At 32.5% G+C, this 21,640-nt stretch overlaps 4 protein-coding genes and 1 long non-coding RNA gene across 7 annotated transcripts; 2 read left to right on the top strand and 3 right to left on the bottom strand.

Annotated features, from left to right (window-relative positions):
• The first annotated feature begins 1,731 nt into the window (after window positions 1-1,731).
• On the top strand, window positions 1,732-3,805 carry LOC105123771 (uncharacterized). The gene is made up of 3 exons (XM_011023489.1): window positions 1,732-2,113; window positions 3,135-3,405; window positions 3,450-3,805. The coding sequence occupies exons 1-3, from the start codon at window positions 2,109-2,111 to the stop codon at window positions 3,717-3,719; spliced, it is 546 nt and encodes a 181-aa protein (XP_011021791.1). The 5' UTR covers window positions 1,732-2,108; the 3' UTR covers window positions 3,720-3,805.
• A 3,019-nt stretch (window positions 3,806-6,824) lies between these two features.
• LOC105123773 (probable peroxygenase 4) lies at window positions 6,825-10,302 on the bottom strand. Of its 2 annotated transcripts, none has more exons than XM_011023490.1 (7): window positions 10,091-10,302; window positions 9,873-9,971; window positions 9,671-9,756; window positions 8,078-8,172; window positions 7,660-7,785; window positions 7,403-7,549; window positions 6,825-6,926 (listed from the first exon to the last, which is right to left on the bottom strand). In XM_011023490.1, the coding sequence occupies exons 1-7, from the start codon at window positions 10,131-10,133 to the stop codon at window positions 6,887-6,889; spliced, it is 636 nt and encodes a 211-aa protein (XP_011021792.1). In that variant the 5' UTR covers window positions 10,134-10,302; the 3' UTR covers window positions 6,825-6,886. The 2 variants fall into 2 exon arrangements, with proteins under 2 accessions (XP_011021792.1, XP_011021794.1); XM_011023492.1 differs by lacking the exon at window positions 6,825-6,926 and adding an exon at window positions 6,930-7,222 and having other exon boundaries at window positions 10,091-10,299.
• On the top strand, window positions 8,179-9,097 carry LOC105123772 (uncharacterized). The gene is made up of 2 exons (XR_841944.1): window positions 8,179-8,355; window positions 8,566-9,097. It is a non-coding gene; the product is annotated as an uncharacterized LOC105123772 (long non-coding RNA).
• A 3,763-nt stretch (window positions 10,303-14,065) lies between the features above and the next one.
• Window positions 14,066-18,454, bottom strand: LOC105123769 (ubiquitin-conjugating enzyme E2 variant 1A). The gene is made up of 5 exons (XM_011023487.1): window positions 18,233-18,454; window positions 17,070-17,209; window positions 15,155-15,280; window positions 14,956-15,082; window positions 14,066-14,463 (listed from the first exon to the last, which is right to left on the bottom strand). Exons 1-5 carry the CDS (start codon window positions 18,258-18,260, stop codon window positions 14,405-14,407), a joined length of 480 nt encoding a protein of 159 aa, XP_011021789.1. The 5' UTR covers window positions 18,261-18,454; the 3' UTR covers window positions 14,066-14,404.
• Window positions 18,455-19,717: 1,263 nt separating this feature from the next.
• Window positions 19,718-21,201, bottom strand: LOC105123768 (uncharacterized). Of its 2 annotated transcripts, none has more exons than XM_011023485.1 (5): window positions 21,117-21,201; window positions 20,846-21,013; window positions 20,639-20,713; window positions 20,002-20,160; window positions 19,718-19,854 (listed from the first exon to the last, which is right to left on the bottom strand). In XM_011023485.1, the coding sequence occupies exons 1-5, from the start codon at window positions 21,171-21,173 to the stop codon at window positions 19,738-19,740; spliced, it is 576 nt and encodes a 191-aa protein (XP_011021787.1). In that variant the 5' UTR covers window positions 21,174-21,201; the 3' UTR covers window positions 19,718-19,737. The 2 variants fall into 2 exon arrangements, with proteins under 2 accessions (XP_011021787.1, XP_011021788.1); XM_011023486.1 differs by having other exon boundaries at window positions 21,126-21,189.
• Between the last annotated feature and the right edge of the window lie 439 nt (window positions 21,202-21,640).

Genomic DNA, 21,640 nt, shown 5'->3' with positions numbered 1-21,640 from the left:
CAATCTTATGTTGAAATTCACCTGGTCAAGGCCAAAACAGCCCTCCACTTGCATCACTATCATCTCATACCGAGTCTAATATTCAAGCATCACCAGGTGAACTAGCATTACCCACCACACCACCTCTTTTCCCATTTAGTCAATATGGTATCCTGTCTGCCCAAATCTCACTTCTTTGAGTTTTTAATATCGACTCTTGAGTGTAGAGCCTCAGATGAAGGGTGTAGTGTGGTGACTTGCACTCTCTCTTTTTGTGTGTGGTTAGTGCGATGTGCCACACTTGATTTGCATGATCCACACTTTTTATTCCTATCACTCCTGGCGGATCTTGCCCTTATTTTCACATTTACCGTTGCGTATTGTAACACCGTTCTATCCTTTGTGTGTGAATCTTTCTACCCAAAAATATAATCATAGATGCATAGCAAAGCTTAGTTGCCTCCGCACGTATTCGATTCTTCACTCTTAGAAATCAAATGCAGACAGATTTACCTCCATTCTTGTGAAGTGGGTAATTTCTTTGTCGCTGTTCTCGCTGTAAAATGTTTCTCTCCCTCAATCTCGCTCACACACACATGAAAGCACAGTATGCTAGAACGGTGCTGTATTATTTGCCCCGGAGTTGAATCGAAAACTTTAATTTGAAGGTTTGCTTGGGTGTTTTTATCTAATTGATAGACATCTATAGTTCCTTTCTACACCAAGCTCGGTTTATGCTCGTTGATCCATGGATCATAGCTACGATGCTTTATCATATTCCTAAATCCAATTTAAGCACGGTCGGTGATGGGCTTGATTAATGTAATCCCTGACCATAAGCTGGAACTCCATGGTTGAATTATCACTAAGGTACCCGTGTTGAAGGGGGAAAAAACACACGAAAAGATCCGCTCTTATATTTGTTGCCTCGGGGTTAAAGATTTACAATTAAAACTTCTTAGAATGGCAGCCGATACTTTTCTTTTTCGGTTTCATATTTCACATAAACAATGACACATTATTTAATAGGGGTTTCTATGAACTAACAATAGACTTCAAATGTCTCACAAATAAAGAGAGGGTTTAGATGTTTCCATCATCGGAAGAAATTCATAAAATTAACTTCGTAACTTGAAAAGAAAACGAAGAAGTAAAAGACAGTAAGAAGTTGAAAAGAGCCGAAACCAATTTAGGGGAGAGCATATCGGTATGAAAGATTTGGAGGAATCCGACAATTTTTTGCTCGAAGACGAAGAATTAAAAACAACGTGAAATACATAAAAAGAGAAGCTCCTGTTTGGTTTTTCATCCCAAAAAAATCCAAACCCAAAAAAGAAAAGAAAAATTGTTGTATGGTCCCAGTTGCATTGTCTAAAAATAGAAGGAAGAAGAAGGGCGAAACAAAGACTAGAAACGTAATCTAGCTAAACGGTTCCTATTCCTCATCTAACAACTTGAAGTGGAATATTAACGAACAGTAATAAGTTTGTAGCTCTCAATGCCCCTTCTCATTCCTGTAGCGGAGCTACTTATATATAATCCTTGCAACCTTGCAATTATTTGAAAGTGTTTACTGACTTACCTACATGCTTTCTGGTGTTTTCCCATGGTCACTTACTGGTAGGTTAATACGTGTATCTTTGTGGTTTTGTTGACTTCCAACGGCATTTTTATTGCCAATTATGTACTATTTCTTCTCATTATGATTGTGTTCATCAGATATGTTGTGTCTCACTTTCTGTAGCCATGTTGCGTATGTATTTGCTTGGTGCACTCTGCCTATGAATAGATATGTCTTTAAGTCGTCTTTGTAGTAAATACAGCATTCTGGTCCTTCTATTTAGTTTTGTTAGATAAGGGTCGTCTTTTCTGTCCCTGAAAATGTAGCGTCAAAAATTGAGCTGCCTGATTCATTTTACAACCTCTCTGCTGAAGAGATGAAAAGAGAAGCCGATATGAGGAGAAAAAAAGATGGCAGAATCTCAGCTTTTGATCCCTATAGTCTTACGAAGAACAGCAAGCAAAAGCTGCCAGGAAGAGATAAACAAGGACTATTATTCGGATCCAATTTCCTGATGGAGTGGTTCTTCAAGGTGTCTTAGCTCCTTGGGAATTAACAACTGCTCTCCATGAGGTTAGTCGTCTTGACTGCCGTTATCTGATTTTTTAGTTCTTTCATTCATGGTTAGCAATGAAAACATGAACAATTAAATATGTCGTGAAGCTTGTTTATTTTCAGTTAACAATGTGACCTAACAAGGTACAAAATGAGAAGGTTTTGGTAATTATCTATAATATTTAATAAAATAAATTTACAAAATAAACAAAGTTCACGCATGCCAATATATTTCCCTGCCAAGGTTCACGCATGCCGAACTTCTTTAGTTTTTTCTTTTTTAAATTTAATATTTTTTTCTTCGAAATTGGAATGATTATAAATTGATATTTATAATTTATTTTAATTTATTTTTTATAGAGTTATTATATTCTCATAAATTAAATAATAAATTTAATAAATTAACTCAAATCAATATAATACATTATTATCTTAATATTTAAAAACAAAATCATTCAATTGTCATTGTTATAATTTAATTTTTAAATAAATAATAAAAAATAAATAGATAAAAATATATTTAAGAATGATGTTAAAACAACACAAAATCAAAATTTAAAGATGAAATTATCAAATTTAAGAGTAAATTAGTCAGAAATAAAAGAATTAATAAGTTTGAAAATTTAATTAAATCTTTAATTAGTTTAATTAATGAAATTAAGAACTTAATTGAAGAATTAATAAGATTATGGACTTAATTAAAATTTAATTTAATTAATTAAAAAAATCAAGAATTTAATTAAAAAAATAACAAAGTTTGAAGCTCATTAAAGATAAAATTACAAGAAATTATAGTATGACTCAATTGAATATTCCAGAAACTCCAAATTGAATGTTCTAAAAACCAGGATTGTTGTGTAAATGCCATTTAACTCAGGATTCAATTGAAATTTATTCAAGCGCACAATTTAAAAATTCTTTATGACTGATTAAGGTCCCAATTGTTAAGATTAAAACATTAGGTACCAAAGTGAAAATATTCAAACGGTGCCGTTTTACAATACTGTTCATTATCCCTTCCCTTTTGCGTGGATGGCAGCCGATTCAACAGGGAAATCCACAGTGCATCCGATCCAAAACGTGACCATGTCTCTGCTATGATCCCGTTCGAGGAGAGAATGGTTTTTGAAGCTCTCTGGCCTTATAAAAGGCAGAACAGAGCAGAGGCAGAAGGGGTGGAGGGCAGAACTGGAAAAAAAACAGAGAAAGACTGGAGAGGCAGAACCAGCAAAAGGGAAGAAACCCAGAAACAAGAGAATGGAGACACTGGAAACACGTACAGGGAAGCCGAGAACCAACAAGATAAAACCTAGAAAAATTCATGAAGAACAGGGGGTCGAATGAAAAAGAACAAAAAAACAGAGGAAGAACAAGAGGACGACACAGGAGCATACAAAGGAACCGAAGCAGCGCTTTGGCCGGTCATCCATCACGCCTCCATCTCCTAAATCAGAAAGCAAGCCAGGCGAACAAACACGGAGAAGAGCTAGAGAACAAGAAAGAGGCTGCCTTCGCCTCCAGCAGACCAGTTAAGTTCTTCCTCTTCCCCGCTTTCCAAATTCATTTCGCTTGTTACTTTGCAAAGGTAATATACTTACCTTATTACTGTTGCAAGCATGTGTGAATAATTCACGCATGCTCGAAACAGTGCCCAACAAAGTCATTGGCCTGGTGATTGGGCGGGTGGCTGGATCTAACCTAGTTCATGTAAGCTGATATGAACCAAGCTCACAAATAAAAAATATGTGTATGTATAAATAAAAATAATATAAATTTATATTATTGGTTTATTAATTGATTAGAGAGTTAAGAATAAAAATACTAATTTAAATTTAAATTTGTTTTATTTAACTAAAAAATAAAAAATATATGCATGCATAAAAATAAATTTATTTAAGCTAGAATAAAAAATAAAAATATTGATCTAAATTTATTTTATACTTACGTAATATTTACTAACATTAAAATTAGAAATATGTTGACTATTTACTAGCGTTAAAGTTATGAATATTATAAGTAAATTATTATGGCATAAACTAATAAATATTTAGCAATTTAAGATAAAGCTAGTAATGCAGTCTATTTTAAGTAGAACGTTTAAGTAGTGATAATATCTTTTCTTTTACGTAATTAGTTCCAAATCATAAAATCTCTATTGATCAGTTAAGATTTCTAATGAACATAATACTAAGTAATGACTCCTTAAAATAATTTATTTTTGAAAAAAAAACAGGATGTCAAAATATTCCATAAAATTTTTTAAAACTGTCATGATATCCAGGTGCGACAGTCATATTAATATTTTTTTAAATGTATCATTTAATATATTATAGTATTAATATTTTTAAAAAATATCATCCAGAATACATTATATTTTGGGTTTATGATTTTTGTTATTAGAAAATATGGTAATAATACTTTAATATATTTTTTTATTAAAAAAATTGACGTCACAGGTCAATGATCTAGTTATTTACTGAAAGCAGACGAAGTTCACGACATATTTCACTGGCATTGGCCCATTTTCAACCATTAAGTCCATCATTGTCTAAGTGTCATCTTTGAACATTGAAAAAAATAAAGTAACTAATGCTCTAAGTTCATCTCCTCCAGGCTCAACTCCCTGTTCTCTCTGTTTCTTCATAATTCATGTAACTTTCAATCACCGACAACCGATAATGGATTGCCCACTAAATTTCGTACCTTGTTTCTTCTTCAGTCCTTCTCTTCCTAAAGCCCCTTGTTACTATTCTTGCGTTTCTTGGAGACCCGCATGGAGATTAGTTTGCTAGATTTGTTTTGAATGGACAGTATTCGTCTCACTTTCAGTTTTTTTTTTTTTTTATACATATAATTTATTATTTCTCAACATCTTATATACGCTTAGATTGATGTAAAATTAATGTTGGACTGGATAGTTTAAGGTACCCATTTGGAGAATTCAAAAATTTTACATGAGATTCTCTTTTTTCATTAATTGAGAGAGTTGATTAAGATAGCTTTACAGAAACAATTAGATTTTTTTATTATTATTTTGTTGTTGTCATTGATCCTTGCATGCATGATTCGTTTAAGCTAATATTTAGCAACTAGTTTGAAAGAATATCAAGTAACTTCTAAATTAAAAAAGAAAAAAAAAAACGTTTAAAATCACTCTCACCACATTCACTATAGCGAACTAGAAAGGGTGTATTTAAATAATTTAAAATTTAACTAATTTTATATATAAAACAAATTTAACCAAAATAAGCTACCATACAAAAACTTTAACTAATTTACTATTATGTCAATTGTCTTTTACGCTTTCTCCACCAAATCAACCTTCTTTTTGTAAAAGGAAAATCTCAATTTTCCTGGGTTCAGGAAGTCAAAATAAAAAATTGTATCCCCTCTCTGTTAGATGATGTCATATTTTCCTATACACTTAGTATATAGCTAATAAAATTTCATAAAAGCAACATTTTTTTTCTTTCATTTATTATGCGGTACTGTTCAACATACAAATTTAACCCAATCAAGAAATTATAGTTTTCTCGAGTTTGAAAGGCATTATAAGTTGAATATTCTCTTCTTGATTTTCTCATTATCATTGTGTTTGGAGAAGAAAGTACTTCTAGGAAAATTTCAAGAAAATAAATATAGCTTTTTTCTTGGTTAATTGAATTCAAACTTGTTGAAAAATTTATAGTTTCAATTTAACTAATTCTTGGAAGGTATAAAACTGTCTCTTTAACTTTTTATTTTGAATTTATTTATTGTATACTAATTTTATCTTTGAAATGAAAATCTTGATATCTTAAATACAATGAATCTTGTCTCGACTACTACAGTATTGATTTAGGTTGTGAGAGATGTTTGATTTGATATTCTTCTTGCATGTGTGCAATTTGTTTACACACGATATAAGATTGATATACAACGTATGAATACTTCATATAAAAAAATTATAGGTCATTCATGTTAGCAATAAAAATTAATAATAGTTCATCAAAATTATTATTATGATATATTTAACTCAATAATAAACTTTTAGTTGAAAGAATTAAATTCTAAATTCAGTAACTTAGCTCTGTTTTAGAACCCAATGACAATTTTAAATCATTTAAAGTAAAGTTGATATCATTTACAAGTTTGACAAAAAAATTTATCCTGAAGATTTTAATGAATTAGAGAAGTATTATGTAAGATCTTAGATAAATCATTATTAAATTGATGTGATTAAATATGAAAGTTTTTATAATATGTTTATCATTTTTAAATTATATGTATGATAAGTTGAAACAAATAAGTGAGGACACTATCATTTGATTAATATGTTGATTTATTTTATTTTGACTTTGTTTTTTTTCCCATAAAAAACATTTTTAGTTATTAAATAAGTTGAAATTGTGCTTCACAATCAAATAGATGATGAGTTCTTAGTGAATTATATGATAATTTACATTAAATAAAAGCTTATTGAAGATATCAATTCAGATTCAATTATAAATAAATTATATTTAACAAAATATTGAAGGGTATAATTTTAATAATGTAGTTTATTTTTATTTTTTTTTTGGTTTTATATATGTTAAACTTTATTTTTATATATTTTATGTTTTTTTATTTGGATTGAAATTTTATTATTAACTTGATAAATTTATATAATAATGATTTGCCTTGAAAAAATAAATTATGTATATTTATTTAGTAGGCCGGGCAGAAAAATTTTCTGTCTCTGCCCTTGCCCCCGTATTTTATTTTTTTTGGATATATAGAAATTGTCTAGCATCTTAAACAGAGCCAGCAAACTTAGCCAATGACAGCCAGGAGAATTTTCCAAGAGTGCTTCCTGTCCAAATGATATACAGGGCTGCTGAGATACGTATTACAGAAATTTCATGATAGTTGGCATGCATATTGCCATATATATGCCTTAAGCATCTCCTAGCTCAGCATAATTGTATCTACTTTTACTTTATGATAAAGAAGGGCTGTGTGTGTGTGTGTCCCAACAAAGCAAACATCAAATTACACTTTCAACAATCTCTAATCTACATTCTGAAATCAAACACCTTCCTTGAAGTAATATGGCCAGCGGAACAGGATCCAAGCATATATATATATAATTCCTTTTCTTACACAACGCTGCATTAATTAAAAAATAAATAAATTAGGCAATATCCCAACGTGACTATCCTTTTTTGTGTCACGAATCATTTTTTAATTTATTTTACAAACAAAAGAAATTTATTTTACAAACAAAAGAATTCAAAGAGGATATAATAAATGTACGCATCCGTTATTGATAAAGGGCGGTGAAATTACGCTGTCTTTTTGGGTGATGCTCTTTCCTTCTCCATGCGTTCAAATAAGCTTCCATCATAGACAGCTCTAATTGTATCCTTGTGAAGCAAACCATCCTTATCCTTGCAAAGAGTGTACAGGATCTTCCATTCTGTGTAGGAAGCAACCCTGCAACAGTTTTCCAGCATTTAATTACCTTTACATATTTTTCTGAAAGACGTGAAATAATTTTCTAATTACTTCTGGATACTAAGAAATTGAAAAGATCAGAAACCAACCATCCTTTGAAGTCCTTGGGTTCTCTGTTAGCCTTGAGCATTCCCATCAGCTCGTCTGATGTCAAGGAATTTGGATGTGAACGTGCATGTTTGCTGAAGATTTCTTCAAATTTTGCAGGAACAAACCTATAATTCTCTTATAAGAATTAATATATGAAATCAAATTTATAGAAGAGCCAACACTAAACATGTTAATCCATTAGTAGAGTTGCCCTAATTGTACTACTGAACCAGAAGTCTTATATGTTAGCTTTTCATTTGGTAGATAGATGTTAACTGGAAAATATAGAGGACATAAAACAGCATCTCCTAATTAAAAAAGAAGAAGAAGAGAGAACGAAAAAGGAGAGAAAAAAAGAACTAATTAATGGATAAATTAGAGAATACATAAATGTGACTACAGGAATATAATATGTACCTTCCTTCACTGTCATAGACACCAGAATCACTCCCATGCTTGGCTCGCTGGATGTTCTTAACCTCGATAGGGAACAAAAGAGAAGGAAACTTCCCCTGTAACACATGAAACTTTGATTAATCTATAAATAATCTCGCAGACCATAAGTGAAGTGGTTGTTAAATAAATGGCACTGGTATTTTTAGACTGTCCAAATTTTATATATCTTGCACTTCTTCCAAAAGAAGAAAAAGGAAAAAAAGGAAAAGAAAAGGAGTTCTTTCAATGGTAGGATTGAGGTTTATTTTCTCACTAATTTCAAAAAAATACGAAATTAAAAGAAGAAGAAGAAGAAGAAGAAGGTGATGATGTGTATTTGTTTCTCATTTTGCAAATGTTATTAGCTAGAGATTAATGTTTTTTTCTTCCTTGGCCTACTTTTATGATTAAGTTCCTGTCATTATTAGATTTCTCAGCTTAGAGATTGAGGACATGCAAGTTAAATTAAGGGTAGGTTACCTGTTGCTTATAAGCAATGACCTAAACATATTTGAGAGAAAAGGAAGAAAAGAAGGGGAACCTTTGCTTGCGATCCAACAAGAGTACTGTTTTGCCAAACTCCATTTGTGTGCTTGTTTTTTAGCTTCCAATTTTTCTCATCTATCTATAGCTAGGTCCCACCCCGTCGTTTGCCCACTCCATGCAAAGACTACTTAAAGTACAAACAAGGTGCCCTTCTAGCCAAATTATACATCCTCCGGCGCCAAATGAAACCTAGAAACTTTATTTTATTTATTTTCTTATATTGCTATTTTATTTTGTTTCTTTCATACAGCTCGTGAATAGAATGAAATATGGGGGGAAAAAAAGCAATATTGAATCCCATTATTACGGAACTCACCCATCACTAAACACTACCTTAACTATTTTTTCTGTAAGAAAAAAGAAAAAGAAAAAGAAAAAAGAAAGCATGTATCATAAACCAACAGGTGAGTGAGTCTTCCCAAAAGAAATGGCGGAATAAAAGCTGTCTTGGGCAGGGAAAAAAAAGAAGAAGATACCAACAAGAATACCCGATAATAATAGCCAAAATGATATATAAATCTTTTAAAAATAAAAAAAATAAAAATCACAGATTCGCATGCATCCAGAACAAGATGCAGGGTGAAGTGCGTGGGACAATCATCCTCCTTGGAGGGAACACAGACACGTGTAGTCATTGCCCCGCCATGCCATTATTCATGCGGAGACGAACAACTAGTGGATGATGACTCATGTGGGAACATATATATATATATATATACAACAACAACACATCCATTAAACTTTTACAATAACGTTACTTCAATCCTTTTCGTAAAATTCAAGACATTGGCTTGGTGTCGGATCAAATTATATTAGAAAAATCCGATCCCTAGAATGTTAGGGCATCGAGTTACAACAAACAAGACTGAACTGATGCCACTCTGGGTCCATCGCCAAGTTTTTAAAATCTTGTTTTCAAGCAAGGCATGGGATTATTTACCACTTTTACAAGCTTCTCGTTTTGTATGCACAGATTTTTATATTCTACGATCGAATTAGATAGAGAGAGAGAGAGAGAGAGAGAGATACAGGGCGAGTTTTCTGGCTGAGAGCGATATTGATCAGAAAGGCACTGGCAGTGGATAACAAGATACTACACCCAATTGAACGAAAACCTGTTAGTTAACAAATTCAGATTTAGATTCCCATAAATTAAAATTTCCTTTTCTTTACACAAAAACAAGAATGAGAAATACAATAAACATAAAAAAAGGAAAACACAAGAACACACCTTGAAACGTCTCCCAGGGATAAACAATGCCATCTTGATTCCTATCAAAGAAGAAGACATGCTTCTGCAGTACGTTATGATCATTTGGTACAAATTTCCCTGCGTGAGAAAACAATCTCCAACTTTATCAATAAAACAAATAACTGCAGGGGATTCCTGGTGTGGGGGGGCAACAAGAGGTAACACGGCACAAGAAAGAAGGAAAGTTAAATCCATACCATTTTGTTGCTTATCGGTTGATGATAAGGTGGAGGAATTCATGTCTATAGTAGCAAGATGGAACTGTGAAAGCAATTAGAGAGATGGGGATGAGAGGTAGTGTTTAATGGGGTGGAAAGGATATATACTGCGGCTGCTAGAGAAGAGAACCAAAGGCTGTGTTCTGTTCTACTTTAATGGATTCTTGTTGCTGTTTGAGTGCCAGCTATTAATAGGGAAGGGGTCTGATTGCACAAATGAAAATGGCAGCAATTTATTCTCTGTAGCCCACGCGCTTTATTGCAGCGGTGATGCATTATCTTCTTTCTAATCATTCAATTTTTATTTTCTTTCGTAACGCAACAACGGACAGTGTGAATATAGGAGCGGAAGACAAATTAGTAGCGTATCGTTACTGTACTCGGATATATATATATATATATATATTAAATTTTTAAAAATAATTTTTAAGTGAATTTTTGTATTTTTAAAAGAAGAGATACAAAAAAATAAGAAATATTTTTTTATTTTTAAAATATTATTATAAAAAACTTTCAATTATAAAATTCTTCAAATAAAATATATAATAATAAAAATAATAATTATTATAATTTTAAATTTCAACTTCAATGCAAAGTCTAGATCATTGGTTACAATCAAATCAATATAATCACTAATTATTGAGAAAATAAATCACCCTATCAAAGGATAAAATCAAGAAGTTTAAATGATTAATTTTTTTTTTCATAATTGTTTGATTGTATTCTTATATGCACACACACCTTTTAAATAAATGATTGGAACCATGTACCCTGTTACTAGAGTTTTGACGTTGAAAAAAAAGAAGTAAATAGTGAAATCAAAGGGAGCACGTTATTTATACTTAATGTTTTGAAAATATATAAATACAATAAAAAAATATCTTATAAACATTTTTATTTTATACCTTCATTCTTGTCTTCTTATTAAAGATTTTTTTTTTTTTTTATCATTTTCAATCTTTTTTTTTCCCTGTTCTATAACATTAACCATGTGTAATTTTAGAGTGTTTTCAGAAGACGTAGTTTGATATCAAAGAATTTGAGATTTGTATAACAGATTTCTAGTTTAAATCAGGATATATATTTCTTGTAAAAATCTAAAACAATTAAAATTTTATCCACTTACCTAGATTTTATTAATTGACATTTCAGTAAAAAAACTTCTTAAATTAATTATAAATTCTTGTGAGTTGAGATAAATGGTACAAACATCCTTTCAACTATGAATAGCACTATTTAGAACCCTGCTAGTCTTTACAATTCAAATGTGGTTTTAAAACTATAGAAATTGACAATAAGGAGGAATTTAACCAATTTAACCTAACTGCTGTGAAAAAAGAACAGCGGTTAAAGTAAGGGTGGGGACGGGATTCAATGGCAGGAAAGATCTAAATTTCACTTGTATAGCTTATGATTTATGAAACTAATTATTAATTCAAAAGGTGTGGTAAAAAATAGTTATGGTAGAGAGTTTGTTTTATGAGTTAAAAAATGTTTTTGAAAAGTTTTGAATTTTTTTGTTTTAGATTTTTTTTAATGTTTTTGAATAGTTATAAATAAGGTTTTTTAAAAAATATTTGTTAATAAATTTTTAAATAAAAAATAATAATTTTAAACACTATCTTGCTATATAAAGATCTTTTCTTTTACGGGAGTTGCATTTTTGCCCTCCTTAATTTAAAACCCTTCCTTAATTTCTCTGTGACTTGTAAGAGATATACTCGCAACCTAGGGCTTATTAAAGGAAAATAATAATAATGATGATAAAAAATAAGGAGGAAGAAGAAGAAACGGCATAAATAAAAAAAAAACGTAACTTGTCGGAAAATAAAACGGTTGCAATGTGAACACATCAAGCCAGAAAAGGAAAAGAAGGGCGCGTGCGCGCTTTTTGCCTTTTGCTTTACAGGAGGAGGACGCAAACACAGGTGACGGTGCATTTTCTCCGATGCCTTCAGAAAATTATAAAGCACCTTTATATATATATATATATATATATATATATAAGTAAATAACGATTTTAAATGCTAATTTCTGAAAATATTTGATAGAACACTAACGATTTTAAATGATGATTGAGTTTCATAATTGATAAATTTTATTAAATAGTGCTGTTAATTACATATATAAGCAATGCTGTATCCTTGATTTTCTCTTGAAAAAATTAAAGGCTCGTTAACTTCTGCCTTAGAAAGTCTTTTTATCTAAAAAAATAAGTTTTTAATTTTTTAATATTTTTCATTGGTTTCAACATAATAATATTAAAAATAAATATAAAAATATATTATTTTAATATATGTTTAATAAAAAAATATTTTTAAGAAACGGATGTCATCATTTTACCTAAAACACACCAATATTTGCCCCACAAGAAAAGCATGATTTAATGAGCTGAACATGCTTTCCTAATACGGTAAAACGCGCTGTCTTCATTGAAAATCAGAAGCTCTTTGGCAACTTGACACGTGTTTCAGATTACCTACATTTTGAAAAGCATCCTCAAATTCCAAGAAAAACATTATTTTTTTAGATTAATAGATTAACGTGGTATTGGGTTAGCTTGCGCGCACCACAATTAATCTCATAAGTCTTGAAATTAATGACCATTATATGAGCAATCAAGGACTCGAACCTAAGATCACAGAAAGAACAAACTCTTTAATTTTAAGTTTTTATCACTTGATCACCGTATAGATAATTCCACGAAAAATATTATTAAGACTATGATAGCTAGCTACTCGTAATTCAATTTTGTTCGACATTTAAAAATATTTTTTTTAAGGTATTACGTCGAAGGTATTTAATAATCACTCAAAAAACACATGTTTTTCTTGTTTTATCTTAGCACCAGTGTCTTCCCAACAGTTGGAGGTTATGTTTATATTTGCTACGGCCGACCACAGTTTTTCTGCTAGCCTATATTAGAGTTTTCCAATGTTAGCATTAATTATCAGGTGGTTGTATCCATTTTACCCTTTGCATTATCTAATTGTTTGAATGCTACCCTCCTCTCTTTAAAGTTAAAAGATCCTGCCAGATGTCACGTGGCATGCACAAAAAATTCAAAAAAATAAGTTAAATTAAAAATTAAATTGCATAGACAATAAAAATAAATAAAAGGAGAAGAAAGAGACAGGGAGTAAGAAGGGAGAAGAGAAAAACTATTAAGAAAACAATTTATTGTTCTCTCGCCTCTGTTCCAAGTTAATTCTAACCCAATTTTAACTGCCCATGGTTCCACGTTAATAGCAGTGCAACTCCCAACTCCAGCAGTTAATACCACCATAAAACGCCCCGGCCAGTTCCTAATTATGCCTCCAGCTCCGGCGGACCCAGGGCCACCTTTGCTCGCGCCATCGGTATTCAACTTAACCGGTCCTTCTTTAGATGGCTGCTAACTACTATACCTGGACACGAGCTGGCAGCTACATCCTAGGGGGGGCTACTGCTCTCAAACTGGTTTTATTTCCATGAAACAATGGTTGATGCCTCTACGATGGTGAGAGGATCTGCAAGGCTGGGGTTGAAGATCATCTCATTCCTCATCTCCATAGAAACCCAACAATATATCCCAATCCTCTCTCATTTTTTTCTCTCTTTCTAAAAGTACCCATCAAATTCTCCAAGGTAGATCATGAAAGTATCTATCAATTATACTTGAGAAGTGATTTGGATTATTCTCTGGTTGCCCCGACCTTAATGGGAAAAAAACCTTGATGCCTTTTCGGCCAAACACACACCACATTGTGAACTGCAACTGCAAAACAGGATTTGCTTTTCTTGGATGCGTATGCTTCTCAGCGTGGCTAATGAATGACATGGATCACGCTTCTAACACAAGCACCCCCAGTTCACAACCTAGGGGGCACTATCACGCTGACGGTGCCCTTATCTTGCTGGAGGCATATTTTCTGAACAAAAGCAGTTGTCTGCCAAATCAAAATATAAAAAAAATAAGCAACACGCAATTGTATTTCGCAGTGTAGAGATTAAAGTGGCGGCAAAACTGGCTTCGTTTGTGAAAACAATCTGGCCATGAAGATGTTCAATAAATATGCGTGTTTAGGGAGAAAAAGAAAAAGGCAGTCTTTCTCTGGTATTAGTTTTCACACAACATCACATCAAGCAGTCAAGGTGCGAATGATTCATCAGGAACCATTTATTTAGCCGCCGTTTGAGGGAACTAAAGTCATCTTTCTCGTACACGAGATTATACATTTGCTTGAACTAAGCCTGCAGGAGGAATAGGGCATGCATCTATATACAGTACTTGGCCATTAACTTTTAAATGAATTAGAGAATACAACACTTAAAAACTAGCCCCTTTTGATCCAACCTTGCCTCCTCGTTTCCTGCACATACAACTTATATTATCACCATGTATTTCTAGTGAATTTCACAGAACACATACATATTGTAAGCAATCACATTGTTAGCAAGACGCCGTCATTCAGTTGCTAGTGATTCCACATCTAACCATCCTGACTCGGCACCAGTGCTAAGGCTTCATTTCACATCAGATTTCACTCCATCAAATAATAACTGCTAACAAAATCCAATTAACTCGAATGATTTCAGCCATTTTGAGCTGCAATCAACCCCACGCCCCTGATTGGCTAACAATTATTTAATGATCTCCACTTCATATTTGTTTTTGCCTTGGTTTTGTACTGGTGGTGTCTGTATCTTTCCCTTCTGAAACAGCACATTCCATTGTTTTTTACCACTCCCCACCCTCCCCAGATAAATAAGAGTTGCTAATTTCATCAAGTCTTACTTGCCAAGAAAATCAATACCAAATAGAAATGATATACCAACAACATGCAGAAGCAAAATTGACACACCTTCAGGAGGCTGAGCGAGCTTCCTGTTCTGTGAAGCCATCATTTCTTTCTTCAACTGAGTTAATATATCCTCCATTGTATGCTCCCTCTGCCAATTAGCAAGCATAGGGAAAAGACTGGGCTCAACCTGTTAATTTAGTCAATAATGAGATTATTTCCAATCAATTGATGTAGAAGAACTCAGCATTACATCACCTACCACTCCACTTTCAGGATTGACGCAGGTCATGTTTATCCGAGTTTGGAACCTGACACTTGGTGGATTATCGGGATAATCCTTGCCACAAAACAATTTTAACTGATAGATACGCCCCTCATGAACAGTCTGGCAAGTAGTATGAGTCAATACATTATTATTCCTTTTGAAAAATGATATAAAGCATACAAAATTACTTTGAAGAATCATGTTTCGTCATTCAAGGATCAAGGAATAGATGGTAATGATTATCATGCCAGGCCACCAGAGTCATCAGGTTGTTTGCATTGCACATAAAACTAGGGATGGAAATTCACCCCATTAGTCAGGAATCAGGACCTCCACTGCCACCACAAGGATGGTCTTGGCAATGCTGCAGGTGAGGACCATCTGGGCACTTGGATAAGATATTTAATTTGGCTCAGATTCAATGCAGGGGCAAGTTTAAAGGAGATCCTGCCACCCCACCTAGATGATTACATATTTTCTATGATGTGCTTATTCCCAGCATAAGCAAGCAAGGGGCTGACCATGGAGGCTCTTTTTTAAGTATATGAATGGGTGAGTGGTGGGTGGTGTTAAAAATCCCATAACCATTGCAAGCCCATTCTCATTACAACTTTATCCACCATGATAGGATGCTACCATCAAATGCCCTGGAATAGGAGCCAACCTACAGAAATTGGGGGGTTTGCGGGCTGGAGTTCTGTATCTTTAAGTATTTAATTTAAATTATATTAGTATCATGCAGTAGATATTTTAAGTCTTTGGAAGCATAAACATTTAGATTTAGTTGAAAGGTCTTAGCTATCTTTATATAGAATTGGTTTCCCGTTCCCTGCTTTTCCAACGATTCTATTTTACCCTTGCCCTATACTCTCCTAATTTCCAAGTTTTATGATTTGAAATTCTTTGGTACATCATAGCATGGGCGATCAACTGTAATTTTCTTTTAGAATAAATCTCTGCAGATGGCAAGCCAAGATGACATCAAAGCTTATTCATTATAGAAGACTTGACAACATAAGTTTTGCAATGACAATCTTTTTTTTTTAAAAATTATTTTTGATAAATAAGTTTTCCAATAACAATCTAATGCATACAAAGAAATAAAAGAAAAATGGTTTTAAAAGTTTTAACCTGCAAACAAAGGGATAACCTTGAAGATTTCAAAACAGTCTGAACTGCATGCAAAGGCAACTAGATTACTAATGAGTTACACGGACATTATACTTCTGGTTGAGAGCATTCAATGACACCACGGTTTAACAATGTTGTGAAAAATTTTATAATGAGAGCTGCAGGAAGAGGAAGAGATAAAAGATACTTAAACAGATCAAATAACATCAGTTCTGAAAAGGCAAAGGGTGACTGTTGATTCTAGAGGAAAAATACAAGTAACTGGCTTGCTATGAAGTCAAGGAAATTCTAATAATTGCTGTGAAGTCAAGGAAATTCTAATAGTTGAAATGACATCATGCCTTTTTCATGGAAAAAAGATTCATAAATGTTGATTTTCACGAGTACTAAAGGTTTATATATGGACGAACCGATGGCATGATAGTATAAGAAGGATAAATTATTCTTGGAAAATTGTTAGTCTTGCTCACACAGATGTTCAAACCTGAGAAAGTTGGTTTGACAGTCAATTAAAATTGGTATCCTATAGTAGGAATGTTTAATCGATAAGCAAGATTTTATGGAAAAGCACAAAAGGGTTGAACTCATATAGTAACTTTTTGATAGATGAATCTATATATAAAAACACAAGTGTCATCTTGGATCATAATCAACCACTTTGTATGTAAACCAAGCACATTCCCAAAATCAGATCATCAATTGTCAATTCAGCATGCATACAACATGAATGCACACAATGAAAGAGAGAATGTAAAGAACAAAAAAAACATTGACATACATTGGGGGGGCCAATTATAGTTCCTGTCCATGACTGCATGAAGATATCATCAGCGTCATCCATTCCATAACTGACAGTTCCATCTCCGATCCCCTTTTCCCCTCTCTCAAGCTCCTCCAGTAGTCTGAAGTTCCTCGGCACTGCAGAGGACACTACTATTCAGTTACAAAATAGTAATCATGCATGCATGCATTCTAGAAATCATCAAAGAGAAAAGGAAATCCCACTTCCACCCTACACCAGCCTAAATAAACCTTGCTACATGGGAAAAGCACTAAGACCAGACAGAGAGAAAGTTGTTACTGACAAGGATTTGCTGACATGCAAGGAAAATGATGGGGCAAAAATATGATGTATTTCATCAATACTATTTTTGATCGTGAAGCTAGCTTGATTCACTACACATAAGCAGGGTTTCATTTTTCCACTCCAGGGACATTTGCATCATTGCGCAAATCAGCAAAAAGAATAGAACTGTTTCTGGGCCTCCTAAATCAGATCTCTTTCAATTCAACCTACTTATACCATCTTCTAACCTCTTCCATTGCATACAAATTGCACCCCATTTTAAAATTACTCTCTAATTGCAAACCAAAGAGATGGAAAGCTTGCCTTTGGTCATGATTAGTAAAATCTCAAAATGCACAACTAACTCAAGTGAAGGAGCCTGCTTGTTTTAGGCATTTGCTCCCTCTATAACAGTACATTCTACATTCCACGTTGCATTTCATTACATTCATATTCTATCACGTAAAGGAGTGGAGAAAATAACCTTCGAAGGCAGAAAACTAACTTCAAGAGAATTTCTATATGCTGAGTGATCAGAGGAGGATATAGATACAGTGAAAGAAAACTAATTGGCAAGAAAACAGTAAATCTCAAACTAGTCCAGCACACCAATTAGGAAAGCCTTATAAGAAACTCTAAGAGAAACAACAGATCATCTTGAATTTTAACTCAGAAACAGATCATCTTCAAACATAACTCAAAAATCCTAACCAATTGTAAACCTCAAAGCAAAATCCAAAGAAAAGACTCTACCAACACTGAAAAGTGCAAAGAAACACAAAAAACCAGGATGCCAACATGCTAAAAAGAAGAACACAATCTTAATCTAACAAGGAAATTTGGGATTTTTTTGGTTCTTAAAATAGTGAGCTTACCAACAACGCTTGAACCTTCAGAACCCATTGATTTTGAATGTTGAGTTCAGCGAAAGAAGATAGGATTTCTCTTCTAATTATTGTTATCTATTTTAGATTCAAAGGCAAGAAAAAGGAAAAGATATATGGTAGTGATCACAGGTAATAGAAAAGAAAAAACGAGGACAAGTAAGCAGTCCGAGCCCGACAACAGTTTCACAGATCTCAAGTCCAACAGGTCAAAACTTCCATGTAAAGACTCGTAAATGTGAAGGAGTCCTTGGGTAAAGAGAATGTTAAAGATTATTAAAAAGAAAATAATTTTAATATTATTAAATCAAAGCAATTCAAAAATATTAAAAAATTAAATTTTATTAAAAATATGTTATACCACAAGAACTAACCAGATATTATCGAATTCATGAAACTGCAAATGTTTGCTATTTTTTTTATTAACAAATAATATTTAGTTTCATAAATATATTATAAAAAAATCAAGAATGAGGTTGTAGAATTATTGAATGAAATATATTGATTTTATTTTAATTAAATAATAAAAAACAACGACATTAAATGAATCAATTTTAAAAAATGGTTACAATAAACTAGAAAAAATAAACTTTTTCTTGTATTAAAGTTCAGTTGAAATCCAATCGACGGCGGAACACAGTTGAATTGTCTAGTATAGCCCTAATAAGGCACCCAACTGGACTCATGAGATGCAATCAGGACTTCATCACAGATAAGAATGGTTTGGAATTGTCCCTGGATTTTATAGGTTCTTAATAATGGATTTTCTGGAATATTAGCAAAACCAGTAATGATTTTGTTGATGTCATGGTGAGAAAATAAGAAATTTTGATAGGAAAATAAGGGTATTTAGGGAATGAAAACTAGTACATTGTGGTAACCAAGGGTTCTCGGGGACTAGTTATAAATGGATGTGAAAGCACGAGGATTAATTTGTAGTTATTGAACCTCAAGGGGCTAGATAATTTATTTCCATAGAAAGGACTAAAATACAATATACTTTCATAACTTAATGACCAGTAAAAACATTAAACACCCTCTCACGCGAACCCACTCCACAATTCCAAGAATTCAGCCTCACCTTCTCAACATCCACTCAGCCAAAAAAAAAAAAACTACTCAAAGCAAATATAATACCTTAACAATGTTACATAAAAATAGTATTTCTTTTTTAAAAATATTTTTTATTTAACACATTTAAATAATAATCAAATAAAATAAAATAAAACAAATTTAAAATAAAATAAAATTTTATGAAAGACGACTTCAAAACAATCAAGGCAATCTTATCTAAGTATTTGCTGTAAAGTTAAGTTTTATTTTACTAGGTTAAAACTTTAAACTCTAGAGACTAATTAATAAACAAATACAAACAATCAAGCATTTTTTCTCCCTCGGGGTGTAAAAGATACAAGAATAATTACAATCTTATACTATGAATTTTACATAATCACGCAGTATAGTATAATACATATTAATTAATTCCCCGGGGTACGTTAGAACATTGGGGCTCTTAGCGGAAATCCCTTCCTCGATTGCTTTAATTTCCGCCTTTTGAGATGTTGAATTCGGTATTCATCTTTCCTGCACTCGCCTCCATAAATGGCCGTAACCTGAGAATTATTAATAAAAGAAATAATTACACTGAAAGCACCCCTGGGAGTTTTATATATATATATATATATATATACTTGAAATTATTAATTATTTTTATATAAATCAAGGAGAGAGTATACATGGAAACAGAGGGTGCGGTGCACCTTGCATTCAATACTGCAATAGTGTGAATTATTATCTTGCATACTTCTGTGACAGATGATGCATCTATAGTCCTTGAAATTAATTTGCTGCTGTTGGTGACGATGATAATGGTTCCTTTGCTTCAAGAATAGCACTCTAGCTTTATTTGTAACATAAGTCTGTGAACAAAGCAAAACAAGATAAATTAATTATGTGTGTCTGAATTTATTTCAAAATTACTTTCGAATTCAAGAGTTTGATTGTGACCACTCCATTAAAAAAATCCCCATTTCATATAAAAAAATCACTCAATCTAAGGATTTAATATCAATAATAATATTATATATATTAACTATCTAACATTTGCTTAGTGATCGCATGATTTATTAATATGGAGTGAGTTATAATTAGTTCCTCTAATCTGGAGAATTAAATTAACGAGTCTTGTTTCAAAAATTAATTTTTAATTTTTCAAAATAATTATTATTTCAAAATAATTTTTTATTTTTGAAAATTATTTTTTAACATCAACACCTTAAAATGATAAAAAAAAATAAAAATTCAAACTTTGCAAAACCAGCCGGGTAAAATTGGGGCCGTTATTTTCTAAACCTATATAAAATTTGAGGACAGCAAGTAAATTAACAATGAGGAAACCTGTATGCCAGAGCAGTTGAAGAGCTTGGACAAGTCTTGGCGATTGATTACATCGCTATAGATATATCTTCGAATCTACAGCACCATGGAAAACATGTATAGAACAGAGAATGTTCAAGTTCCGCACATAAATGTATAATGCCATTTCAACTGGGCAAATTAACCAGTAAGAAGATGAGATTGATGAGGTTAAGAAAGATCATGGACCTTGACGTGCTTATGGCGAGCATGAGCTGGAAGACAATTTGAGCACAAAGAAGAGTAGCAATCAGCACAGAAACGATCCATTTTTGAGTCTGGATGAGTGATGCATGCCCTGAAGAAGACGGTGTTGTACATAATAACAACCCATTGTGGCACCGCAGGATAGTTTTTCTGCAAAAACATCAATTTGTTATTCGTGCTGCAAGTTTTATGCTGTGAAAAATGTTAAAATTCGGGAAAGTGAGACTTTCATGAAAAAGGTGAGAGAGATTACTGGGCGTACTTCGTGTTTAGATGCACGGAGTTGTTTGATTCCCACAACCTTTTCCATCCTTCTTCAATTCTCTAATAAATTAGAAGGACTCAAGCTTGACGGCTCTGCCATGATTTTGGATCATTTATATGCCATATCAGCTTCGCTAGAGTTAAAGCCAAGCTTCCTGTAGATAAAATTCAATAGATCTTAAATAAGATTTGGTCCGTGCATTTCAGAAAATTCACTCGAGACCGCACCATTGACTGCGTCCACTGACGCCTTCCACCCCAAAAAAAAAAGAAAAAAGAATAAATAAAAATTAGACTCTAGCCATTTAATTTAAGGGTAAAAAACCGTTCAAATGTTTCAAGGGTTTTGATCTCGGGGCTTAAATGATCCAAGGAAGATTAAGTAAGACCAGCAGATATTATAATTAATTTTATAATTAAGTAAAAAACTGTGAAAATAAAGTAATTTTGATTTTCTTGCAACTGTTTTTTATAATAAAATAGAAAATATATTTGTCATGCTTGCGTTTTCTA

This window comes from Populus euphratica, unplaced genomic scaffold (genome assembly GCF_000495115.2).
Source record: "Populus euphratica unplaced genomic scaffold, PopEup_1.0 scaffold9.1, whole genome shotgun sequence".
Lineage (NCBI taxonomy): Eukaryota > Viridiplantae > Streptophyta > Magnoliopsida > Malpighiales > Salicaceae > Populus > Populus euphratica.
The sequence above is the reverse complement of the archived record's forward strand: the minus strand, read 5'-3'. Positions and strand labels throughout refer to the sequence as shown.